Source organism: Ornithodoros turicata, chromosome 1 (genome assembly GCF_037126465.1).
Source record: "Ornithodoros turicata isolate Travis chromosome 1, ASM3712646v1, whole genome shotgun sequence".
Classification (NCBI taxonomy): domain Eukaryota; kingdom Metazoa; phylum Arthropoda; class Arachnida; order Ixodida; family Argasidae; genus Ornithodoros; species Ornithodoros turicata.
In genome coordinates, this window is record NC_088201.1 from 222,608,923 (window position 1) to 222,632,607 (window position 23,685).

The window sequence follows — 23,685 nt, forward strand, 5'->3', positions numbered from 1 at the left end:
TCCGAAACTTCTGAATAAAGCATTCTATTTTCGCAACTGCCCTAGCTACACTGCATACATGTCATATTGTTCCGTTTGTTTTAGTGTTCCAGTTTTATGCCCAAGGAGTTCAAGGGTACACAACAGCGGTACACTACAGTCGCGATTTGGGATCACGAAGGCGAATAAGTACATCCCCTTGCTTCGACTGAGAGCTTGTAATTTGTATAAGGTTGGAAATCGAGAAGAAATTTCAGAAGGCTAGTATTTGAAAACCAGAACTTACCAAATGCCACAATGAAAGAAACGATAAATGCGACACAGAATGTGGTTGACAGCGTGCAGCACAACGAACTGTAACGAACAGAAAAAAATGTTGCAGCATTGCTCAATGCTACTGATACTCTTGCTTGCTACTACGCTTTCTATTTGCGGTTGCCTACAACAATAATTTCATATTTAATTTAATGCAGCACGAAGACAAGCCCCTATCCAAGGGCATTTAAGGCAATGTACGGGAGAGTAGGGCGCCTTTTCTCTCTGGATTTTGTTGGCGATGCTCAGGCGGCAAACTGAAAAACACGCCGGATTTTATGTAAGGCAATAGACTTTGTTTCTCGTTGATAGTTGCTGTGCTTGTGTTCTTCGGGGTTGCGGCGGGTCGGATACGGAACGAACCCGGGTTTGTGAGCCGCGGGATCCACATGTTTCAATGATCTCGATTAGTTGTCCATGTTTCCTTTCTAGAATGGAACTTGTGGCCTACCATCGACTGCTGACGTATAGGCGGAGGAACAGGAAAACATCTCACAACGACAAGAAAGAGATGGAGAAAAAGAAAGACAGAACGGATGATGACGTGTAGGTTGGGCTTAAAAAACATGGCATTGATGAACGTTAGGAAGTGGACAGGCACCGTGTTGAGAAAGTCTGAGAACGCCTGTGTCATACTTCTCTCTGTCGACCATAGCCCGGGCTTTCTCAGGATGGGTCGGTCTCATTTGCTACGACAAGCAGACAACCAACGTATGGGTAATGGGGGAGCGGATCACGTGGCTTCCTGCGCGCTAAGAATAAACTAGAGTAGTATACGGTATCTGAAAGCATTTAAAACCATGCAGCTAGGAAACACCTTCATTGACTGAGCCACTTCATTGGCGAATAAACAGTGTGAAGTTGGAAAGGGAAGCCTGTTTTTCAATAGTAAGTAGAGCGGGTAGTAACTGCCTCTTGCTTTCCAGGCTTTCGTTTCGATGTTTCGGTTGCTCTTGGTTGGGTTGGTGCTTCGGTTGGTCGCAAAAATATGAAACAATATATGCAAAAATATGTCAAGAGAAAATGGTAGCATGCGTGGGAATAAAACGAGTCATCTTATTTCAAGTGAGCATACATATGTCTGAGTAAGTACATACAACGAAAAGAATTACACCGACAAAACGTAAGAGAAAACAATTTAATGCGGATGTCTTGTGTCCCATAGTGGACGCATCACTAATGCAATTCAGAATGAGGAGACGACAGACCAGTTCGGTTATCTAAAGGGGTGAGAACGGACATCAGGGCTTGGCTTTTGGGGCTTTTGGAGTATTATTGAGTCGGTGTTGCTGCCTCAGGGTTGTGTCTGCGCGCTGTGTCGGTTTATCTTACTCTCGATATTCAATCCTGGATCCTGGAGATCCTCAGGAACGGTCTCGAATTCCTTACACCGGCGACCACCACCTTAAGCCAGCGATTCCGCACACTCATCTTAAGGTTCCGAGCCACTTATCAAGCGATGCATATCGCCAACACAATATACGCGTTCCAAGTACAACTGATCTTTTTGGAGCAAGGCTGTCGTTGGTCCTGTTAGCGTCCCTTCCTCTAGTAAACTACAGAAATTAACAACCAGAACTTGTGAAGCTATATACGGTGTGTATCGGAGTGACGTAGTAAACTTGCTCTGTTCATATGCACGGAACCTACACAGATGCATAAAGTGTGGCAACACTTCATATACCTCGATGTTTCACCATAGTTGATAGAGCACAAAAATCGGTTGTGCTTCAGACTTGGGTTACTCGAAAGGGAAATATCATACTTACTCGTCCCCTACAAAAGCAATACAAAAACGAATGGTTAGAACCCTTCTGCATCAAACTGTACAACTGCCTGTTTCTACTACATGGGTCCGCAGCCCAACTAGAATGACTTCAATTTGCAGACTGTCGCTCTGGGTGGCTCACTCGACAGTGTATCCGCGTACTGATCTCAAGATCGCGAGGACAGTGGCAGATTGGTTGAGGGATATACCGATAGAGTGGCTGAGACGGGCAGTCTTTTGCGACGGACGTGTGGTGTGCCACCTGTCTGGACTTCGGCGCACTTTTGACAAGAACTTTCAGGTGTGCAAAATCAATCCGCACACCCAACCACTGTGGCGTCTCTCATGACATCAGTTATCTCGTGACGGAAAGCGACGAATTATAATTATTATTATTTCATTTCCGTACTAACCACGCAGTCAACCGCTCTACGTACTCCCTGACATGGGAATAAATTCCTGGTGCCTTTTGAAATTACTAACAGATCTACACAGTTAGAGGGCACTCTTTCAGACCAATGGAAGTACACTCAGGTGATGTGCAGTTTTTTGCACTGGATTTGCCTCCGAGAAGCAGAACATGATGGAATAAGGTGCATTAACCTAGATGCTGCATAGCCTTAGAGGATCGTTACGGGAAACTCTTCGAATCGAAGTCTGATGTGGTCCGCACTCACCTTCCACAATTATTTCCTCCGTTGGCATCAGAGGATAACTTAGACTCATGCTTTCTTCTATGTCGCCTGCTGAGCTCATAGCATCGGCTGAGAAGTTCTGTTCTGTAAAGATTATAAACCAGAATCCCGTAAACTCAGCTGCGATAAATAATTATGAACTTAAAATGCACGTTACGATGAATTATTTTAATATGGGAGCATATTCATACACAGGCATCTATCAGGTTGTTTTTTCACCTTTTGTTTTTATCCAACAATCTATGGGAGCAGCATAGATTACGTTTTTACAGATCAGTTCTATGGCCCGGCGGCAAACTCTGGAGGACTGTGTGTAACTACAAGGACAAAACTGAGTTAGCGGCACGGGAGGCAATCCCCGTTGAAATCAATTGTGCCTTTGTAAACCGACAATTGAAAAACGCAGTGAAGCTCACTAAAATTTATTAAAAGCTTTCGCGTGGTGGACCATGCTTCATCGGGTAATAATGAAATGGTGAACTCGCACAAATGCACATAGACTCGTAAAAGAAGGAATTATATATTTGGATTTGGTTAAGAATGCGAGGGTTGAATAAACAAGAGAGATTTCCTTCCTCACATCTGTACTATATTCTACTGGGTTGCTTAAACTATTTCGGTCCAAAACAAAAAAAACGAAATCCTACACGGCCCCAAACGACATCCTAATCGGCCTCTGTTTCGTTGTACTCGGCGCTAACCGTTGAATGATTCAGGTGTCTGGCAACATATTCGCTTCCACACAGACGGCAAAGCGGCGTTCCCTTTTCAACGCTGGTTTCAGCATTAATTTATTTTAGAATACTTTAGAATTACTTTAGAATACAGACGGAGGGGCAAATACAATGAATGGTGTAAAAACAGTGTCTACAAAATTGAAGTAAAATGCATTTCAATGCAGTCAACAAAAGCAGACAGCGTGTCGCATTCCACAACTTGCTGAGGGAGATTGTTCCAACTTTGGATTGATGCCGGGAAAAAGAATCCCTTAAATAGTTTCAATGAAAACCTTACTGGTCAATATGTGTGGAGTGTTTATTCGGATAACTACCTGTGTTCGCTAGAGCAATGTATAATGATCAATTAATACACGTCTGTTTATTCAAAATTAGCCAAAAAGTTTTTAACCGTTGAAACAGTCGATGGGACAGCGTGGGAACAATTGGTAAATGCAACAATTGGACGGCGAGTCATTGCTTGAACATTTGTTAGGAACAAAGCGCATCGTTATATTTCTGCATACGAACCTTACAATTTGCTCCAAGGGGATGACCTGTGAAAGTAATAACCCTGGAGCGGCTTTAAAAATAAAAATAAATACATAACAAAGGAACTCAATGCTGATATTTTAATTTATTTGTTCAGTATTTCGTCCTTTTGCTATGTCATGCGATTTTTAAAGCCGAATGTCCCTTTGACACAAATGTTAGGAACGAATATAAAAATATAGCGGGAATGAACCAGGGTATCGAAAGAAACGCCGCTCTGCAGTCTGTGAGGAAGCAAATACGACGCCTGGTACCTGAATTATTCAACGGTCAGCGATGAGTACAACAGAGCAGAGGACCACTAGGATACCATACGATTTCGTTTTTCTTTTGAACCAAAAGGGGTTTTGCAACCAAGTAGAGAATAATGCAGGTAGGAGGAAGAAAATCCAACTCTTGTTATTCATGCTCGCATTCTTATTCTTCTCCCAATATCTTTCCTTTTTAAGTGTCCACGTACAGCTGCGAGCACACCATTTCGTTCTTACCTGGCGGAACCTTAGCAAGCTTCATTGCCGTTTTTCCAACGTCTACACAACTACTGGACCTGACTTTTTCCACTCTACCAGAGTATACCTCATTCGTTAAAATCCAGAAAAGAACGCGTGTCGCCAAATATCCATCGCATAAAAATTTATGCATACAAATGAGCCGAAACCGAAACAACGCGCATCCGGAGCGCATGACTTTCGCCGACGGAGGTTTATCTTGGTCGGAAAGTGGTTTATCTGAAGAACAGATCGATGCTTACTCAAATCATCTCCATTGCCGCAAAATTACGTGCGCCGTGATCCCTGTGTTCGCGGTCACCGCGGTTTCTGCACATTTGCATAGCGAAATTCGTGGATGAATATTTTTAACGCAAGTGTTGTTTCAGGATTATTTAAACACGAAGTGGCCAGCAACGAAGGTTGCTAAATGGCAACTAAATTGCTTGGAAACCATGCAGAAGAGCATTGGTCGGTCTTTCGCAAGACTTTCCTTAGTCGTCTCCCTGACAAGGTGCGCCTTATTCTAACAGGCAATGATGTCACCAGGGTAACGTAGGGACGAACACGCAGATCGCATCACCGACTACGCTTTGGCTATCCTTGCTGCTGTGCTTCCTGCAACGGATTCTCAGCCTAACAGCAACTTCGCGAGTTCGCCGTTGATCGCTTCACCAGTGAAACGTGGAAAATGTCGACGCAGTTTACCAACCTACGAGCTAGTCTTGATCATCAGTCTCGCAGATCCCGGCCATGGTCCCCGGTAGAGCCCTGCACTATCCGCGGATGGAAGCGGATATCCGATACTTGAAAATTTGAACTTGAAAATTTAGGACTTTCTGCAGTGTACGGATCGGATGCGAATGGCGCGAGGTCGGATGCGAATCGGATGCGGATACGAAGGCAGCGGATCGGTAGCGGATCGGATGCGGATATACCGCGTGGTGTAATTTTTCCACCAGCAATTTATTTGTATTGCGCTGCGAGACCTTTGACCATGCACGGCCAAGACGGGAGAGAAGGCATTCTGGCTTCTCGAACCGCGCGAGCACCGATGAGGTAGCGTTCCACGCGTTTCAGAAGTCTCTCCATAACGCCTTTCTTGAAATGTTCACCTTTGCTTGTCGTCGTGAGTCCTTCCGTGACAGCACGGAGGCATCCGAAATTATACCAACATAGGGTAAGGTGGGCTATGTTGAAGACAGTTGAACTTTTTTGTTAATAGCACTCAGAATAATTGCCTAAATTGTACCATAATTCGTTAACTGAATCCGCAAACCTTTCGGAAATGATCCCCAAATTACTGTGGTACAAACGACATATTTATTTCGTACGAGACAAAAATGACAGGCTACATATTTTAATCAACTTACCCCACCCTACGGGTAAATTGATGACATCAAAAAATAATGCCGGGTTTAAATTTTGTGTCTTGTTTGGGACAGCCGAAACGGTCAGCCACAAGTAGTGCACGTTGAAACACAGGACAATGACACAGCATCATAACGGTGAGGTCATATTTTATTAAGACGAGGAGGATAATGAGCAAACTGGAAGTCAATGCTCGCGAAAGTTACAGACGGGACAAAAAAGGGCCTCTGTTACCTCGACCACATCTGGAAAACAGCGTCTCACGTCTTTCTAAAAAGCCACGTGCAGGACGTCAACGCGTTACTTCAAAGTCCAGACAACGACTGTGCTCACCCTGGTGTTACAGACGAGAGAAAAATATTGCTTAGAAAAGGCCACGCGAAAAACCCAAACTGTCCTCAACTTGCCCCTGTCTTCAAGTAGCCCCACTTTACCCTGTGCTTCCGGCGGTCTTTACGCGTACTTCGAAACGTGCGGATTTTGCGGATCGGATGCGGATTGTGCGTTTTGGTCAACGGATCGGATGCTGATGTAAACTGTTGTGCGTGTTGTGGATGCGGATCGGATGCGGATAACGTTTGCGAGGTGCGAGTCGGATGCGGATGCCAAAAATCTCACCTGCGCTGGGCTCTAGTGCCCGGTTCACCCTATCAAGATCCCCCCCCCCCGCCTTTTTAGCGATTTTTCCTGAACTTATTACGCTGTGCAACCTGTTCTATGATGGACCATGCCATCCATCGTATAGAGCAGACAGACGCCAAGGCCTTCGGGACGCAACGCGTGTCTTCATCAGATCTGACCCTGTTAAAGCCCTCCCCCCCCCCCTTACACCTACCCAAACTGTACACTACGCAGTACTATCCCGTACGGACTAAATTGTTTGTGTGAACCGCAACGGCAGGGAGGATACATCACCCCTTCACCGCGTCATGCACGCCTACGTCGCATCTCACGCCTTTGCGCCTGCCGTTGCAGTCTCTGCCCCGATCTGGATGTTGGGGGTATAGAGCCCTAGAAGGCGATATAGGCACGCGCAATTTGCCCGTAAAATCAGATATGACCGGCCTAGTACGCACATTATTATACATTTATTCATCGCTTTATTGATAGGAGGTGAGCCAAGAGGATCGCTAGCCTCATCACCGGGCGCTCGTAAGGCGACACCTCTCGTTAGTGGGGTACAGTTGGGGTATTTTCAAACACATGCACAATATGTGACAAACCTGAGTCAGATCTGCCTATAGTCTCCGAAAGGACCGGATTTGTGAGATTGTTAGTTCATACGCTCACAGACTCATCTATTAGGTCAAATAGATTTCAGGAGCAAGCATATACAGGAGCATTAATGTGAGAATACGGTTGTTTACATCCTTGTTCACACCATGAGACAATATTTGCTATAACGGTAGAGATATCTGAACAGATGAGAGATCCATCACAGTAACCCACTCTGTCCGAAGCATCCGCCGTTCCGTAGACGGCCATTTCATTGCTTACTTCAATAGCTGATCATGGAAACAATGATAGTTTTTATTTTCTGTCGACACGTCTTAATGAATAGTTTTATCACAATTATCGTCTGCCAGTCTGAGTACACCTGAGATTATTGTCAAGTAAAATTTGACCGTTTTGACTGGTGAATAAATGAGAAAGTTATCTGCGAACAGACCTACAGTAATGCGACAGTCGACATCAGTATGGCTATTGTTACTATATGCTAAAAAAATAAGTGTTCCAGTACAGATCCCTAGCACACATAAGAAAGCGTTGCAACAATGTCGGGTGGACTACCTTGCAATGGAACATACTGTGTTCGAAGATACAAGCATTCATCTAATGGCTCGTGAATACCAGCAGCGATCAGCGTAATAATTTAAGGTGTAATTAGCAGAGGGGTTTAGAAAATTCAGGTGGGCTCCTTCATTCAAGCAGCGCGCAAGATCGCGAACAGCTTCGAACAGACACGTTGCAGTGAATATACCTTTCCGGATAACTATGCTGATTTATGGGAAAGACTTCCGGGAGCGTCATTATCTGGAGACAAATGATATCTTGCATTACGTTCCATCACTTTTCAAGCTTCTCAAGCTACGGATGCTGCCGGGTAGTTGTGTAAATTTTGCCTCCCACTCGACGTATATATCGAGAGAACGATAGCACATTCCCAATCCTCCGGCACATTTCTGTCTTCACAAGAGTACTATTAGGTAGAAGAAATCGGAAATCCGTCCAGCTCATAGCCTTTACTTTAGACGGAGCGGCAACAGCAAGATATAAAGGTACCGTGAAGGCAGCCACTTACCCATATTATTTGAGGTTGTCGCCTTGACAGTGATTGCAAATAGAAGGAGGAGCAACGATGTTGTTCAGGATATGCCTAACTTCGCGCTGCTCGTGTAGAATGAAATTTCTTCAACTTCTTCCAGCTCGTGCTCCGGTCTCATCTTGCACGCCATTAAAGGGACAGTCCGGGAGAACCGGAAGTTGATTTTTTCCAACTGCCACGGAGGCTTACATGCTGTGTGGAAAGTTTCAGCTCACAAAACGGCGTGGTTTTCGAGACACCGAATAAAAACTTCTCCTCTGAAGGCATCCGGTTTCGTTTTTCTCCCTGGCATACTCCTTGCCCTAAAGATCCTCTATGTACGTCATCAGTCACGTGAGCATGACGTTCCCAATGGACACAGTGGGGCGCAGGACTGCGCATTTGCTGGGAATGCAGAGAGGTGTTTTTTTTTCTATGAGTGTACTGAACCGTAGGCTGCGTCTCATACCTGTATTTACAGTGACGCTACTCAGCATTTTACTCTGCATAACTTGTGATTGCTACTCAAAATCATCATAATGGGCAAATGCTAGCACGCAACAACCAACTATCGCGCAAACAGGCATGCGCAAGTCACGTGCGGCCTTGCTCTTATGCACGTCACGCGAGAGCTCGCTGCGGCCTTTACTCAGGACCAACTGCGGTATAGAAAAAAATCGATTATAAATCGCGCGATAGGATTTCTTCTGAAATATTTTGCACGGTTGTTGTGCGGAGTATTAGAAATCATAAGACGGTGTTTTCCAGACCCACGTTTTCGACCGGACTGTCACTTTAAGGAACCATAGAAGCTTCGGATAATTAACCGATTACGTGAAAATGCAAAACGACATAGTGACAACCTTAGCAGCTCAGTAGATAGCGTTCTGCTTTGTTGGGCTCAAAACCTGTCGATAGATCAAGGCTGATGGATGGCGCATGGATCAAACAAAACAACAACAACTTTATGCGAGTTGATGAATGGGGAGCTTGATCGCCAGGGGCAATGCTCCACCCTGTTGCTGGTGGTGATGTGGGGAATGGAATAATGAGCCCCTTTACAATAAGGATCGAAGTCCTATGCTATCGAGAAACACATTCGCATTCAAACAAAATTATCTCACACAACGATACCGTTTAGAAGAAAAAGGCAACGAAAACAGAGCCGTCTTTTGCGGCAACGGATGGTGGTAGTGGTGGTGAAACGGCCCGCCGTTGACGGCCTCACAAAGATGGGCAACGTCACGACTGACGCCCAGGGGGACTGTGTGTCCTGGGCCGACTTCTAAGGAATGGGATCTCCAGGTACCAAAGCTTGGCGGCATCCAATCAGACAGAAGGAGAAGCGCGCTCATAGCTATCGTGGCGGTGTGGATTTGGAACGGGTCCAATGGTACTGTTTCGTATATGCGCGGCGTGATGCGCACTGCTGCATTTTTCAACACCGACTCACTGAATTGTAGCCCACAACAGTTCTCGCGAATGTTCCTCTCACAGCATTTATGTTCACGTCTTTCGCCACGTGCACTATGTTTTTCACCGGGACAGGTCCATGGCGTGGCACACGTGTGCACTCGCAGCATGGAACAAAAACACTCATGCACGAGCTGAAGCGTGGTTAGGGGCTCAGCTGGAAGCATGAAAGAGCCCGGCATAATTTTGATTCTAGCTTTGTAACGGAATTAAAGTTTTGAATTATGGTAACAAGTAGGAAATGAATATAGCCTGTAACCTAAATTGAAGTGAACTTGTTTTTATTTTGCATTTCAGTGTCCCTTTAAAAACGGCTTCCTTTTTCTCCTCTGCTGCGGTTGTAACAAGCTTCTATGGAAGTTCCATCCCTCTGTATTTAAAGGATAGTGCATATTCGAAACAACGATAATAAAGAAACCAGTGCAATGGGACAACGAAAGGGACAAAAGACGAGACAAACACAGCAGTTTTCAATTTATTTCAGTACATGGTACATATATCTTGTGTTTGCGATAGACATGTGTTACCAGGCGAAGCGCAGACTCTGTGGTAGACCTCTGCAGCATCATGGGGATAGTTGAAAAAAAAAAAAACGATCCTGCCAGGGGATTCCGGGATCTACATTTACAAATCTCGGCGTCCCAGGATTGTAAAAACGGCTCGGGATTCCTAGTGCCGGTCTTTCGTTTAGTGGAGAAACACGTGAAGGCAAGGAACAATTAACTCAATGCCCGCTGGATGCGACCAAAGCAACATGACACGTTCGAGCCCGCATAACCTTTTCTGCACTAGAACATGCAGCGGAATTCGCCATTATATGATGTTTGCCATTATGTGTGTATTTAAGTGTGTACAGTTAGGTATACCATACATGCGTTTATGGGTACCTGAAAATAAAAGGATGAATTGAATTCATACAAAATTATTGTTGTTAATGAATCAACTTGATTGTAGTTGAACTAGGAAAATAAAGTTCATTAAAAATTTCCAAATTCAACTCTACGCCCCAATATTTCGCGGACCTCGATCCACACCGAGAAGCGGTCCATTTTTTTCGCCCTGATTCGTTTGTTTATTATCATTCAGGCAATATGATGATTACTATTCATCGACTGCATCGCAGTTTGACGAGAAAGATGTTAAAGAAAGACATCCTCCACGAGCCACGAGAGCATTCCTGCATGTGAAGAAGAGTGGCGTGCTATGCGCCACTGCGGAGAAAGACGAAGAAGAAGAAGAAGAAGAAGAGTGGCTCACAGCCATTATCTCATTGGACGAAGAAGAAGAAGAAGGGGAAGAACGCTAGCATTCCGGTCACTTCGAGAACCAGTTTCAGTTTGTCATATCCCGAGCCGCAAGGAAACAAAATGAGTGAGTACCTGCGTTCATACTGTGTCATTCCTGTTTTTCACTTCCTTCTGTTGCCGTAATTTGCAATACTGTCGATTTGGTGGAGATTGATTGAAGCGGGTGTCCGGTATTTCAAAGAGAGAGTGTTCTATTGCTGTTCTTCAGTTTGCGTACATTTCGATTCTGTTTTACTTATACAGTACCTAATAGATAGGTTCAGTACATTGTACGTAAACCACGGAAACTGTAAGGTGCTTCCATACCGATACTCAGCAGTGTGATGTCAGCCAGTGGAACGAAATTGCTGAACTAGTATACGAGTGCGCACAGCATTCACTGCTTCAGTGATGCAGTTAACTCTTTCCTCTTTTCTAAAGCTCCCTAACGTTTTGTACTACTACTAGCCTTATGCAATAACTGTGCATAAGGATTGAAAGTTACATGCAGTACGGAATCACGTGAAGGATATTGTGAAAAATATCGGCGTCCAGATAACCCGATAACCTAATACCCAACATCCTATTATGACATCGGCATCAACCGCTTCCTGTCGTCTTGTCAACAGGGAAGTTAGAGCATAGTCCGCGCTATTGCTTTTCAATAGTCCGTCCGTCAGCGTCTCTGTGTGACGAACACATGCGTTTCCAATTAACGTCCATATTTTCGCGAGTATACTTAGCGAGAAACAGGTTACGGCCGACTACCTTAAGTGAACTAGAATAAGATAAGAGCACGCTGCGGCACGGCTACCGGGGCAACGACCGGATGTATTGCATCGCTCCATTCAAAAATTGAACCTATGCGTACGTCGCTTTCGAAAGGGTTTGCGTGGGTTCACAGATGGACTCATTGAAACGCAATAGTGCGCACCAGGCTTTAGTGAATCATTAGCGTGCTCTGCTGCGAGTCCCTAATATATTCTTCGAAAGGGATACGAGTGTCCTTCGAGCTGATTTAATGAAACAGACGCCTCCCAATTGTACGATTCCGCCTACGCTGTCTTGGCGACACCTATCAGCTATGGATGGAATTGAATACGTCACTGACATTCTACCCGGTTACCTGTGTTGTTTCACTGCTTTGTCATCAATTTACCTATTTGTTTCGTCTGTCGCGCTCCTCACAAACGGAAACGTTGTAATCAGTTGCATATAATTCGTGAAGACCTCTAAACAGTGGTCAAGTCCGGCGGGGTCGCCATTTGTTTACACGGGACCAATTCAGAAACTCGTTCCCTTCCTGTTTAGCGAGTCGTTGGCCCGTAAAACGTATCAGCCGCGGACTCATCTGGCGGCGCTCTGATTGGCTGATAGCGCTTAGGAAGTCTGTATCGGAAGGCGCCTACTGTTCGTTAAACCTTCCTACCCATGTTTCTCTAAGAACCGTTTCACTTCTTCCAGCTCAACGGAAGCAGTCCTGAATATTTCGAGTTGAATTTTTTGAAGTCGACTATGCTGTTGCTTTACTTGTTGCCGCCGTGTGTCAAGCAGTCAACTAAACCTTGCGTTTGAAGAAGTTAACGACGTGCGGTAATTTTACCATGCTTGTTTCTTTGAGGTACGGACGAAAGCGCAAGCGGAGCGGGAAACGTCGGGCAACCGGGTGAGTCCCACAAAATATGTTAGTAGAAATAGCAGAAGACCAAGAAGCTCGTTAACGCACGTGGAGTAACCTCGAAATTCGCGGCTGAAAGTCCAAATTATAATATTTTTAATGGTGTTCAGATTGAAAAGATGCGGAGAGGCATATTCAACACGATGGAGTCCCACTAGATACATTTGCAAAACGCTTTGTCGTTGAGAGTATCTAGACAAGGTGGAATGAAAGAAACCCGATGCGATTTGTTAAAATCATCTCCATTGCACCGCGTGCGGGTGGGTAGGTCTATGAATTCAAGCGGCTGTAGCAACGGTGATCATATTAGAGCGAAATAATTTAATTCCGTCAAATATTAAGTTTAGTCCCCAAATACGATTTTTCACTCTATGTTCATTGAAGTACGCATGCGTCTAGATCAACAATTCGCCCCGTACCCACCCCACGTCAGCCGAGTTCGAGGACCCACGCTGAGTTCGTAGTTATTTCGAGCACTCGTGTGTGCTTTCCTAAGCCGAAGGAAGTGTTGCATTGGAAGTCACGCTTGCGTTGTAGACGGAGGTGGTCGTCTTCATCGCTTTAGCGATTCAGTCTTGCCCGCTTCGAGTGTCGCATGTTACACAAACTGGCTTCGAATTACTCCGAAGTCTCCTTCGCAAGCCGTTGTCGCTGTGTCCCGGGACGCTTTCGCTCGACAAGTGCCTTCTTCGGCAAGTGCTGGCGACCGCGAGTCATGGTCGGGGCACATCAAGTTGCTCCTTCTGCCATTAGAAACGCGATGCAGCAAGTGACCTCCAGGGGGCAACCAATGATAGTCCCCAGCACCTGTGGTGTGAGAGGACATATAAAAACTTCGTCAGATGTGTATACCGCCTCACCCTGTGTTAATTGACTCCTTTAACCAGCTAATCGACGAGTCTGATCGATAACTCGTACACAAAGTAGGTACGAGTCGCGTTCTTACGCACTCCGTATGACCTAATTTCCGATTCTGACCGATTGGTTGATACAGTGCGTCGATACCTAGCATGCACAATGTGTGGCGTTATCGTTGGGTCCGTGCACTTTATCTCGCGTTAATTAGGGATAGAAAACTGTTGCCACTGACCTGTAACAGCCGATGACTCCGTAAGAGACGACCGGGGCCGATTGGCACATGACGGAGAGAACAAAAGTCACACAAAGAGTCAGTGCACGTCTTTCAACGATATCATGAAATGCTAAAAACATCATATGATAAAATGTTCGATAAGTTCGATGTTCCCCATGTGTGTCTGCGTCGCTTTCGTCGTCTTCTCTGACAACTCTTTAAACTTGTCCCTGCACTCTGAACCAGGTAGCGCATATGTAACTGTTAAGTACCGCTTCGCTATGAGGTACATTAAAAAAAAAAATTACCTGTTAAAATTAAGAGGTACATGCGCCCTCACATGCGGTACATGTAACGGATAACGCGCTGCGATTTAGGCCTACCCGTCGGGGTGGTTCCCCTCCTCCACGATATATTAACAGCCTCAGGAAGCTACGCTGCACGATAAATATAACAAACAAATACCTTTATTCGAAAATTATATCCATTTCAGGGGTGATACTTGTCCATCGCGAGCGTGCATTGTCATGATGCACAAACTCCGGACACACGGGGCACAACGTATATGGATAAACGATGATCACTGCATCTCTCCTTCACCGTTGCAGCTGCTCTGTGGTCACGCTTCTTTATCTCTTCCGCACCTTTGGATTGCTGTTCTTCCCGAACTTCCGTTTCTTCCGTAGAATGTAACACCAACCACAGTAGACGATTGACTCACCCATTTAAGACATCGCCTGGACGTAACCTAGGAGAAAATACAATGTAAAAAAAAATCCAACAACCGAAATAGCTTGCCTGAAAAACATGCCTACTTGCTTGTGTAATCCAGGTGTAAAGTGCAATCTAGGCTCCTCTAATTCACGCATCAACGTTCGTGCATGAAGCACAAAGTTCGTTGTCTCCGTCCCTCAGTCGTGTCCAGCCTGCCGGTGATCAGGACCACTGGGAATCAGAGCGAAGATGAACGAAAATGCGTCGTGCAGACGAATAATTACTTGAGATATAATACGCACCTTAAATGACTCCAATCTTGAAAGCATCGAACGAATTTCTTCGAAGACCGAGCAGACTCGTCCTCACTCCCCGACATTTCAAAACAAACTGATTTGCAGCGGTTCCAAGAAACGCGTTCTTCCCAAACGTGCGATCCCTCACGGTCACGGGTTCTAGTTATTGCGCTCCTTTGACAGAATGATAGTGCTCATCCATTACGGCACTGCTGCATAAGGGAATTTATTGACTGGTATTCGGAATCCCAGGAAATATTTTTTGCAGCGCATGGATATCGTGAGTAGGCGTTCGTACTCATGCGCCGGAAACACGCGGTACACATGAGGTACAGCTGCTATAGATCGCGCTTAAAAGGTACCTAGCCGGTACGGATGGGTCTCGGAGCCCTTGTACCGTTTGAATTTCGCAGTAGTCGCGAACTGTACCTGCTGGTTGAGGACTGTACCTCATGTGTACCGCTTGGCCCAGGTATGGGTCCTCTTTCATGCGGTACATATCGGGTGCCGGATTTAGTGTGCGTCTGATTTTTTTACTTGATTGATATTCCTAGTACATCCCTACCGAAATTTCTGAGCTAACCCTGCGTGGCCGATTTGTAATATCGATGCCATCAGTGCCACCAGAAACAGATTGTCGGTTGAGTCCCAGGCTCGACGATCCCCCAAGTGCATTGGAGCAAAGATTCTTCGAGTTCAGGTGATTTTAAACAGGGCTTCTTGGCCCGCGGTTCCTGCTGTTGTTTCATAGAGTTCCATGCAGATGGTTAACACATGGAACTCATTGACCTGCTGTGCGACGTCTGTCCACGCTCGGTACACCTTATGTCTAATAGTAATAATGTGTCTGCGAGCATGACTTTCCTAATGGATTCGCTGTATTTCTTACCCTTCTACGGAGTCCATTAGTTAATTACAATCTGGCGTCAATTTTTCATCACATAGGTAGTTGCCCGAGTACTAAATGTTTATTTACCTTTTTAATTTTAAATAGGGGTAAAATTTAAAGGTCCTCCAAGTATTTACCTTTTAATTTTAAATAGGTACCTATTAATTGTTTGATACGATATCTGGATGCGCAGAACACATCAAGTACGTGGGGTTTCGCGTTATGCTGTGATTTACCCCGCTTCCCTTAACTGTGTAGGGTTCGCCGGCCGTTAACTATTGCTCGAGTAAATATCCAACAAGTAGACCGAGTGATCACCACATAACTAATTCACTCAAAGGCCCTTAATCAACTATTCATTACTTCTCACCGATTGGTTGATACGTGATCAAAGTGTCCTGCCCGGGCAGGAAAATAATACGGTACAGCCACACCTCCTCTCGCGTGATGTAACCTAACCTCCGTGGCATTCGCTCATCTATGTAATTTTTCTCTCGATAGGTTCATACCAGAGTTGCTTCACCAGTTCGTAGGATAGTAGTTGACGTGATTCACGAGTTTATGCGATAAAGGTTGATAGGAATGACGAGTGCGTGCGATACCAGTTGGCAGTGATGGCCACTAACTACTTCTACAGTAGTTTAACTATAACTACTAACTACTTCGTGATGGAGTAGTTTAACTAGTAGTTCAACTACTTTTCAGGGGAGTAGTTAAAACTACTTCTTTAACTACTGCAATGTAGTTTAACTACACCTATAACTACTTAACGTTGTCCATCAACACTAATCCCATGTACTGTGCTTGGACCCCTAAATATGAATCACAAGCAATGATAAATTTTGGCTCAAGCCACTGCTACGATCGTCAAATACAAAGCTTGCGGCGGGATTCTTTCTGTGCCTACGCGATAAACTAAGTTGCATAATTATTTCACAGCAAATGAGGCTTCACTGGACAACAGTGTTGCGGATTTAGATCTGGGGATTTGATTTAAATCCATCAAAGGGCTAGTGGATTTGATTTGGGATTTGGTTTACGGGGAAAATAGGGCGACGATTTGGATTTGGATTGAATCACATTTTTGACAGATGATTTAGATTGAATCACGTTTTTGACAGATGCTTTGGATTTGGGTTGAATCCCGTTTTTTTTTTGTATTTGGTCAAGCTCCTGAAGGAAAATGGTTGGATTTTGACTGCTGCGAAACTTGACGTTGACGGGCGGGCAGATTCTTTGTCAGTCGTATCTGGGGCCGTCTCTGTAATTACGCTTTACCAAGACATTTTGCTGAATTGCATTTCACATATATTTACACATGATGCAATGCAACTCTTAATGAGGAGAAGGTCTAAAAAATGCTTCGATTTGAGATGGCTTGCCTTGTATTCCGCCATCTCTGTTCCCAATGTCCCGCAAAAAGTTCTGTTTCATTTAAAAAGGAATCCCATGATTTTTGACTGCGTGAAAAAGTCTACGGACACTGTTTGTAGACTGCTTCAAGTTGGGTTGTTGGGTTGGGTTGTGTGGGTTGGGTGGGTTAAGAGCTGGGTTGTCTGTCAGACAGACCACCTCTAAGGCCTATACCCACCTTCCCTTCCGTGCACTAAAGGTACGTCATGCAATACTCTCACACATAATCACATGGGTAGTTCGATGTCTAATTCACAACGATATCACAGCTTTCTATAATTTCTTAGAAATGGAACGCATTGGAGAAAGCACACCACTGGTCCGCTGAGCTCAGGCAATGTACGTTCGAGAAAAGGACTACCATACACGTATTTTGTCTTTTTTATTGGTTCTGAACTGCGACTGATGTCGCGTTCTGGTGTCCCAGAGATTGCTAAAATAAGTCCCGAAATGTCCACATGAGAACCAGTCGTATGAGGTCATTGTGTCCAGGAACAGGAATGTGAATGTTGGTTGCCCTTTCTCATAGTGGCTTGCTTATGGTCAGCTTGGTGCCACCGCAGAACTCATACCGCAAGAACGAACGACGAAATAGTCCTCTATTTAAGCGAGTGTACAGTAAAGGATGATGTTGTTTCCCCTCTCTGCTATTGGATGTCCGTAGTGGCCCGCAACCCGCTGCTTTCGGAAGTAGCGAAACATGTATTTGCAGTACCTGCAAGTTCTAGAGCAGTTGAACGAGTGCTCTCTGCAGCCAGCCTGATCAAGACCGCGAAAAGAAACAGGCTGCAGCCAGCTACATTGGAGCAGCTGGTCTTTCTAAACAAGAACCTGAGAGAATAAGACTGCTTACGCGTGTTGGGCGGCTGTACCATTGAGTTTGTTATAACACGACTGCGGTGTGCAGCACGCAGCCATCACATTTAACACAACATAATCCCCGGCAGTTGGCTTTATCATATGTGCCGAGTACGCCTATTTGATAAATATGTTACTCCGATATCCACGTGAAAACAAAATGTCAGTGTCAACCTTCGCATCGCTATGTTGGCTGTTCATACTCTTCGCTGCTGGTGAGATTTATAGTTGTTTATACCATGTCACGGGTGTAATACAGCAAATGCATGCAGTAATTGTACCTTGTAGACATGGTCAGCTGCATGCTACAGTTATTTCGAGAACTTTAGCCCCTGGATTCGTTGACGGATTTGATGAATCCAGATTTAAAACCGGATTTGATTTAGCACACCAAAAACAAATCCGGATTTAAAATGACTTAATTTGTCGCCTCAAGTTTAAATCCGGACTTGATTTGGATTTGATTTACGGTGTTCCGAAAAGCATGGATTTAATTTAAATCCGATCTGACTCGTTAAATCCGCAACACTGGTGGACAAGCATTAAAAGTGAAGATTTAGTACACATGCACGACACAATTGTTCTGCACCTCCGTTCTCATCAAACAAGTAGGTCAAGGTAAAAGTCGGAAGCACAATCGTGCCGTAAAGCTTGCGGCAAAATCGGAAGTAGTTCGCGCCTTCAGTAACCTAACTACTGTAGTTAACTACTTGACATAGCAGTTTAACTAGTAGTTGCCACTACATTTCTGCAAGTAGTTGATAACTACTTTTTAACTACAATCTGGTAGTTTAACTAGTAGTTTAACTACATGTAGTTAACTACTGGCCATCACTGCCAGTTGGTACAATTAACCAGTTCATACGTTATTGGTTTATCCAGTTGATAAATAGAGCGAGAAGCTGCGCTCTTTGGTATAACATATAAATACGTGCTCAGTGCCAGTGCTAGGGAACGAACATGGACGCACGAAATGGCACTGATTGCAGACTGCATGCTCATAATCCCTTGCGCACCAATCCCCTCTGATGTTACCCATCCAAAAATCTGCTCTTACATCAGAAGTCAAAGCAGATCCGTGTTATCACATCTATCATCACTACAGTCTGTCAACAACCCTGTAGAGGAAATTGGCAGAAGACATTGCACGCCGTTCTCGCTTGCTTCTTGACTCCTCGTGCACTGGGAAGCATCCTGTTTTGAATTCAGTTGATAGTTGATGGATTCGATTCATCCATACGTTGGCCACCCCTAATGTGGTTACATGCTCTGCCTAACCTAATCTCCACAAGATAATTGATGTCACTCACATCGATTATGTCCACTGGTGTGGCTGAACGTGTGTATAAGGAACGCGTAGAGCAATATGCACATTGAAAACGTGCGAATGCCAGAGCCTGGCGTGCTATGCTCTGACAAGCCATAGTGATAAGGCAACTAGCATAGAATTTGTGAACGGTTCGACACACATCGCTTGTGCCTATAACTGAAACGACTCCCATTTACATTAGGTGTTCAAGTACGTCCCGAAGAGGATAACCGCGTAGACGAAGGTAAGTGCAAAGAAATCGGCAAGAAGCTCAATACCAGCATGATGAACATGATCAACGCTCAGTACGAACGTTGAGACATTTACGCTAGCCTCCTGCATTCTTCTTTTTTTTTTTCATTTCAAGCAAATGGTAAGTAATACACTCGACCATATCAATGTTGGTCCAGTATCTCGGTCACTTACTTCGGGCCACGAGTAAAGAATATTTTTTTTTTAGCAAGGCATCCACTTCTATTACCTACTGCTTGCTGTGTAAGAAACAATGTCCCAGGAAGGCATTATTGTACACAAAATAATCTGGCCGGTGTTAACGAAATTCTAAATACAGCTGTTTCGAGGGAGATTGGCTTTTCCATCGACTTTTCATATTTCAAACAAAAACCCTTTTGAATGACCTACGTCATTCGCGCTATCGCGAGAGACATGTGAACCTATGCAGCACCAAGACGATGCAGACCAAGAAGGAAAGCTTCAGGAGCACTAAGAGCGTACCTGTCATTCACACGACGCCATTTCGTGTCAACGACGGACACAGTGACCGTGGCACATGATTCTATGGTGTTCAATATCCATCACCAATCCGTATTTGGGCGGAGAGTCCCCTCGGAGTTTGGATCTGTCGGCGGTGAGGACCAGGAAAATTTGTGGAACAGGGCGGCGAATGGTACCATGCTCGTACTGAACGCACTTGTTTCGAGACTCGCAATACGCTTACCTACGCAACGTTGGCGGTCAGAAACCTTTCTTTGATGTCAAACTGTCATCTGCGGTGCCCCCCCCCCCCTCCCAAACACAGGGGCGCTTTTACCTACGTGCCGCACCAGACCTCCGTTGGTAGCGAGATGGGCCGTGGCCGCCAATATTACATTCTTGTGGAACATGAGACTGTATGGGGCTTCTCCGCGATCAGAGACGGCTCTGGGAGCGGGTGCAGAGGCGGGATTAGTCAGTGAAGGGCCGCTGCATTTCCAGGAATTACTAGACATCGGCTTGCAGTCGGCTCAGAGCCGCTTGATTGCGAGGATACCCAATTTTTAGCAGCTGCGTTAACATAGTGGGCAACGGAGAGCGCAGAAACGGACGAGCTTGCCACATCCATGATCCTGTCAGCATACGCTACTAACTTGTAGCGTTAGCGTAGTTCCGGTCACCAGGGTCATTTCGACGTCAGGCTGAAGCCACAGAAGGAAAAGCTGCAACAGGAGGTAGACGTCGAAAGTGTGAGCCCACGACGTAGCAGATTCTGCACAAGCTGCTGGAGTTGGCTTGGGCGGTGGTTCCAGAGTTCTTCCAGAGACACTACCTACTGCAGCGGTTGGCTCTCGTATCGAAACTGCAGCTTTGACGACATCAAGACACGGTTGAGGGTCAGTGCGACGTTCACCGACATCGAATTTATCAATTTGATCAATCGAGTTGCTGGCTTATCAAAAAGTAAGCATTCACAGGTCGTGATGACGTACGGCCGGTGCTCTTTGGGGCAGAGTAAAAACCGCAATGCGCGGAATGAAACATGAAGCGTAAAATCATCAGGACAACAGTTCATGTGCTATCCCTGTCCTCAAGCGCATCGTTGCAGGCGTTTCCAGATCAGAGATAGTCTAGCCAAGGAGTTAACGAATGCTTTGTTTCTAGCGTGTTTTTATGGCTGTGTGGGTTACTTGGAGAATTCTTAGCACCTAATATTTAGTGGCGCCATCTAGCATTTTACATGCGTATTGATAATTGGAAATAAAGTAAACATTTTTAATTCATAGCGGCACATCTCGCGCTTGTGGTTTTATCCTTTGAGTCAGAACAGTAATCCATATGCAGTAATCGGCACCAAGCACCACGCTAGTCGACCAAGGCACCCAGATCATTGATAATGAAGTGGTTTCAAAGCATTTCTAGCAATATTGCTGCAGTATGATTTAATCTGGATGCGGCAAAAATTCCTGTTTATGAGGCAAGCCGCCACACTTTAGTTGTCGTGTAAGATTAAAATGTCGCAGTTCGCAGTGAAGTTCCACATCTCATACATATTACTTTTCCCCTCTAGGTCTGTGCGCTTCATCGTGCTCTCAGTGGTGCTGTTCATTTTATTAATCGGGGTAGTTATCGCTACATCAACACGTGAGTGATTTTTATCGGTATATTTGGAGTATTTAATATTTGATACAGTATTGCTAAATACGTGTTCATCGCAATGGTCAAGCAGATATATCTGAATTGAACTTGGAATACTTCCGAAAGACTGCCCAAGAGGCAACCTGCATTGAGTGTAAGATTTCAGTACTCTAATTTAATGAAGATTGGCCGTTCGTTAGCCCGCAATATCTCTTCCCGATCGTCTCGTTTTATGTGTAATAGAGGGAAAAGCAAGCTGAAAGCATATTGTGAGGAGGGAATCTACATCCGAGTGCAGCGGTATGCAGGTGTTCAATAACACAATGAATGCGAACGTGAGTCTATGAACGTGTATTCCTTTCTTTCTTTCTCACCCCCTTTGCAAAAATATGAATAATAATTGGGATTAGATTTACACTTGAGGCGGGTCAGACCACACTCCTGTCACATCACGACCAAGCATAATTAGACCCTGGGCCAAAAGATGGCCATATATGGTCCGATATTTGTTTGTTGGCCAGTTGAGTCTGTTGCTCTTGTAGTTTAGTTAAAAGAACAGGGGAATGACTGAATCTGCTCGCCGTTGTTGACCATACGGAAGTGGCCGTTGTCCGTACTTTGGCGAAGAAAGCCGGATCGAGGATGAAAGGCGCAAATGCGTAGGGAAGAGGGTGCGTGGGTCCCCCATCTACACACGTACCTCTTCAATCGCGTCACTCTCCGTGCTGAATTGTTGAAAATGCGAGATGTGGGCTTGTTAGTGATGATAGTTGGGATGCCCTGTTACACGGGCAGTCTTAGAAATCAACGGGCTTTGAACTTGTGCGTTGAGCCACGATCAATCAGACGAGCCAATCAGACGATTGCATTCAATGCTGCTTTAAAAGTTTACACGTTTCACGCAATTGTAGCTGCGTGCATGTTTAATGGCCCTTGGCTTCAATGATCATTAAAGGGTTAAATGTAACAGGGTTATTACCTAATCCTTAACAATGCGGTCTGCGTTGAACGGTGTCAACTGGAACCCATCACTCGATAATATTGATGACGATATATGCTAGATAGGCTAGATAAGCTTACAAGGGTTTTCGACGGAAGAAAGAGCGAAAAGAACTAGACATGCCCAAATAAAAACACCCTGATTAAAAAAATATATATATGTGGCGATTTTGCAGTAAACGGAAGGGAAATGTGTTAGCATTAAGCGCCTTTTCCGGTCCATACTTGGCTTCCGGGTGTCCACTTCCTGTCTAAACCCGATTTCCGACTGTTCCCCTCCGGTCTATACTTGACTTTCGGTTCAACACTTTAAATTGCTATATGCGAGACCATTTAATTAACCTTTAATTAGCCTCAATTACTTTCACTGAGCCTGTAATTACACTTCCCCTTATATTTTGTTTACGTGCTCTAATCGCTCTCAATTCCAATTGACGTTAATCACCTTCAATTACATGTGTATGAAACGTACACAGTGTGTACGTTTCGTCAGTGGGCCTTTATTAAACTTGGCTCCAGAAATCATGGGTTATTTTTGCTATTTTGTTTCCATGCTTCGCGTCAGCAGTCCTGTCTTAATTATTTCAGTCCTGTGGCACATCTTCTTCCAACCTCCCGGCAAAGAATCCACCGCCTCCACAATCTCCATCCCTTCTGGATCTTCAACAGCCTCCACACGATCCACCGCATCTACCAAGGCATCGAAGAGCACGGCGATCCCAAGCGCTACGACCGCCAAAGCATCGACGTATCCCCTGCCTCAGGCAGGTATGTTGATTTTCTTCTACGACATAATTGACACATCACTCGTCATATTAGCGGTGTCACGTAGAAGAAGAGGCCAGATTTTCTTACTATGCCAGAGAGCCACATCGAAACTGAAGACGCACTATGAATACGATGAATACAAGGACGCAATTCATGAGTAAACATTTTACTCAGCCATGCTGTCGATATTGTTTTAGTGTGTGAGTTTTTATTGTGGTAGTATCCATGCTAGTATCGAGGTATGAGACGTACCTGGAAGTGTGTACGTAGACTCCCGTAATAAAGTGTTCGTGGATGACCCCGTCAAGTATTGCTGGTCGTACAACGACTCTTATGTTTAGGATCACGCTGAAGCAGGGTGTCGAACCGCAAAAAATACGGGTTCGGTT

At 45.0% G+C, this 23,685-nt stretch overlaps 1 protein-coding gene and 1 long non-coding RNA gene across 2 annotated transcripts in view; both read left to right on the forward strand.

Annotated features, from left to right (window-relative positions):
- The first annotated feature begins 10,958 nt into the window (after positions 1-10,958).
- Positions 10,959-19,428, forward strand: LOC135376987 (uncharacterized). Its single transcript, XR_010417958.1, has 3 exons — positions 10,959-11,033; positions 12,570-12,614; positions 19,380-19,428. It is a non-coding gene; the product is annotated as an uncharacterized LOC135376987 (long non-coding RNA).
- Positions 19,429-23,052: 3,624 nt separating this feature from the next.
- Positions 23,053-23,685, forward strand: part of LOC135395086 (uncharacterized) — a 38,906-nt gene continuing 38,273 nt past the window's right edge. The window contains exon 1 of the mRNA XM_064626298.1: positions 23,053-23,296. Coding sequence (XP_064482368.1) covers positions 23,053-23,296 — 244 coding nt within the window. The remainder of the gene's footprint in view (positions 23,297-23,685) is intronic.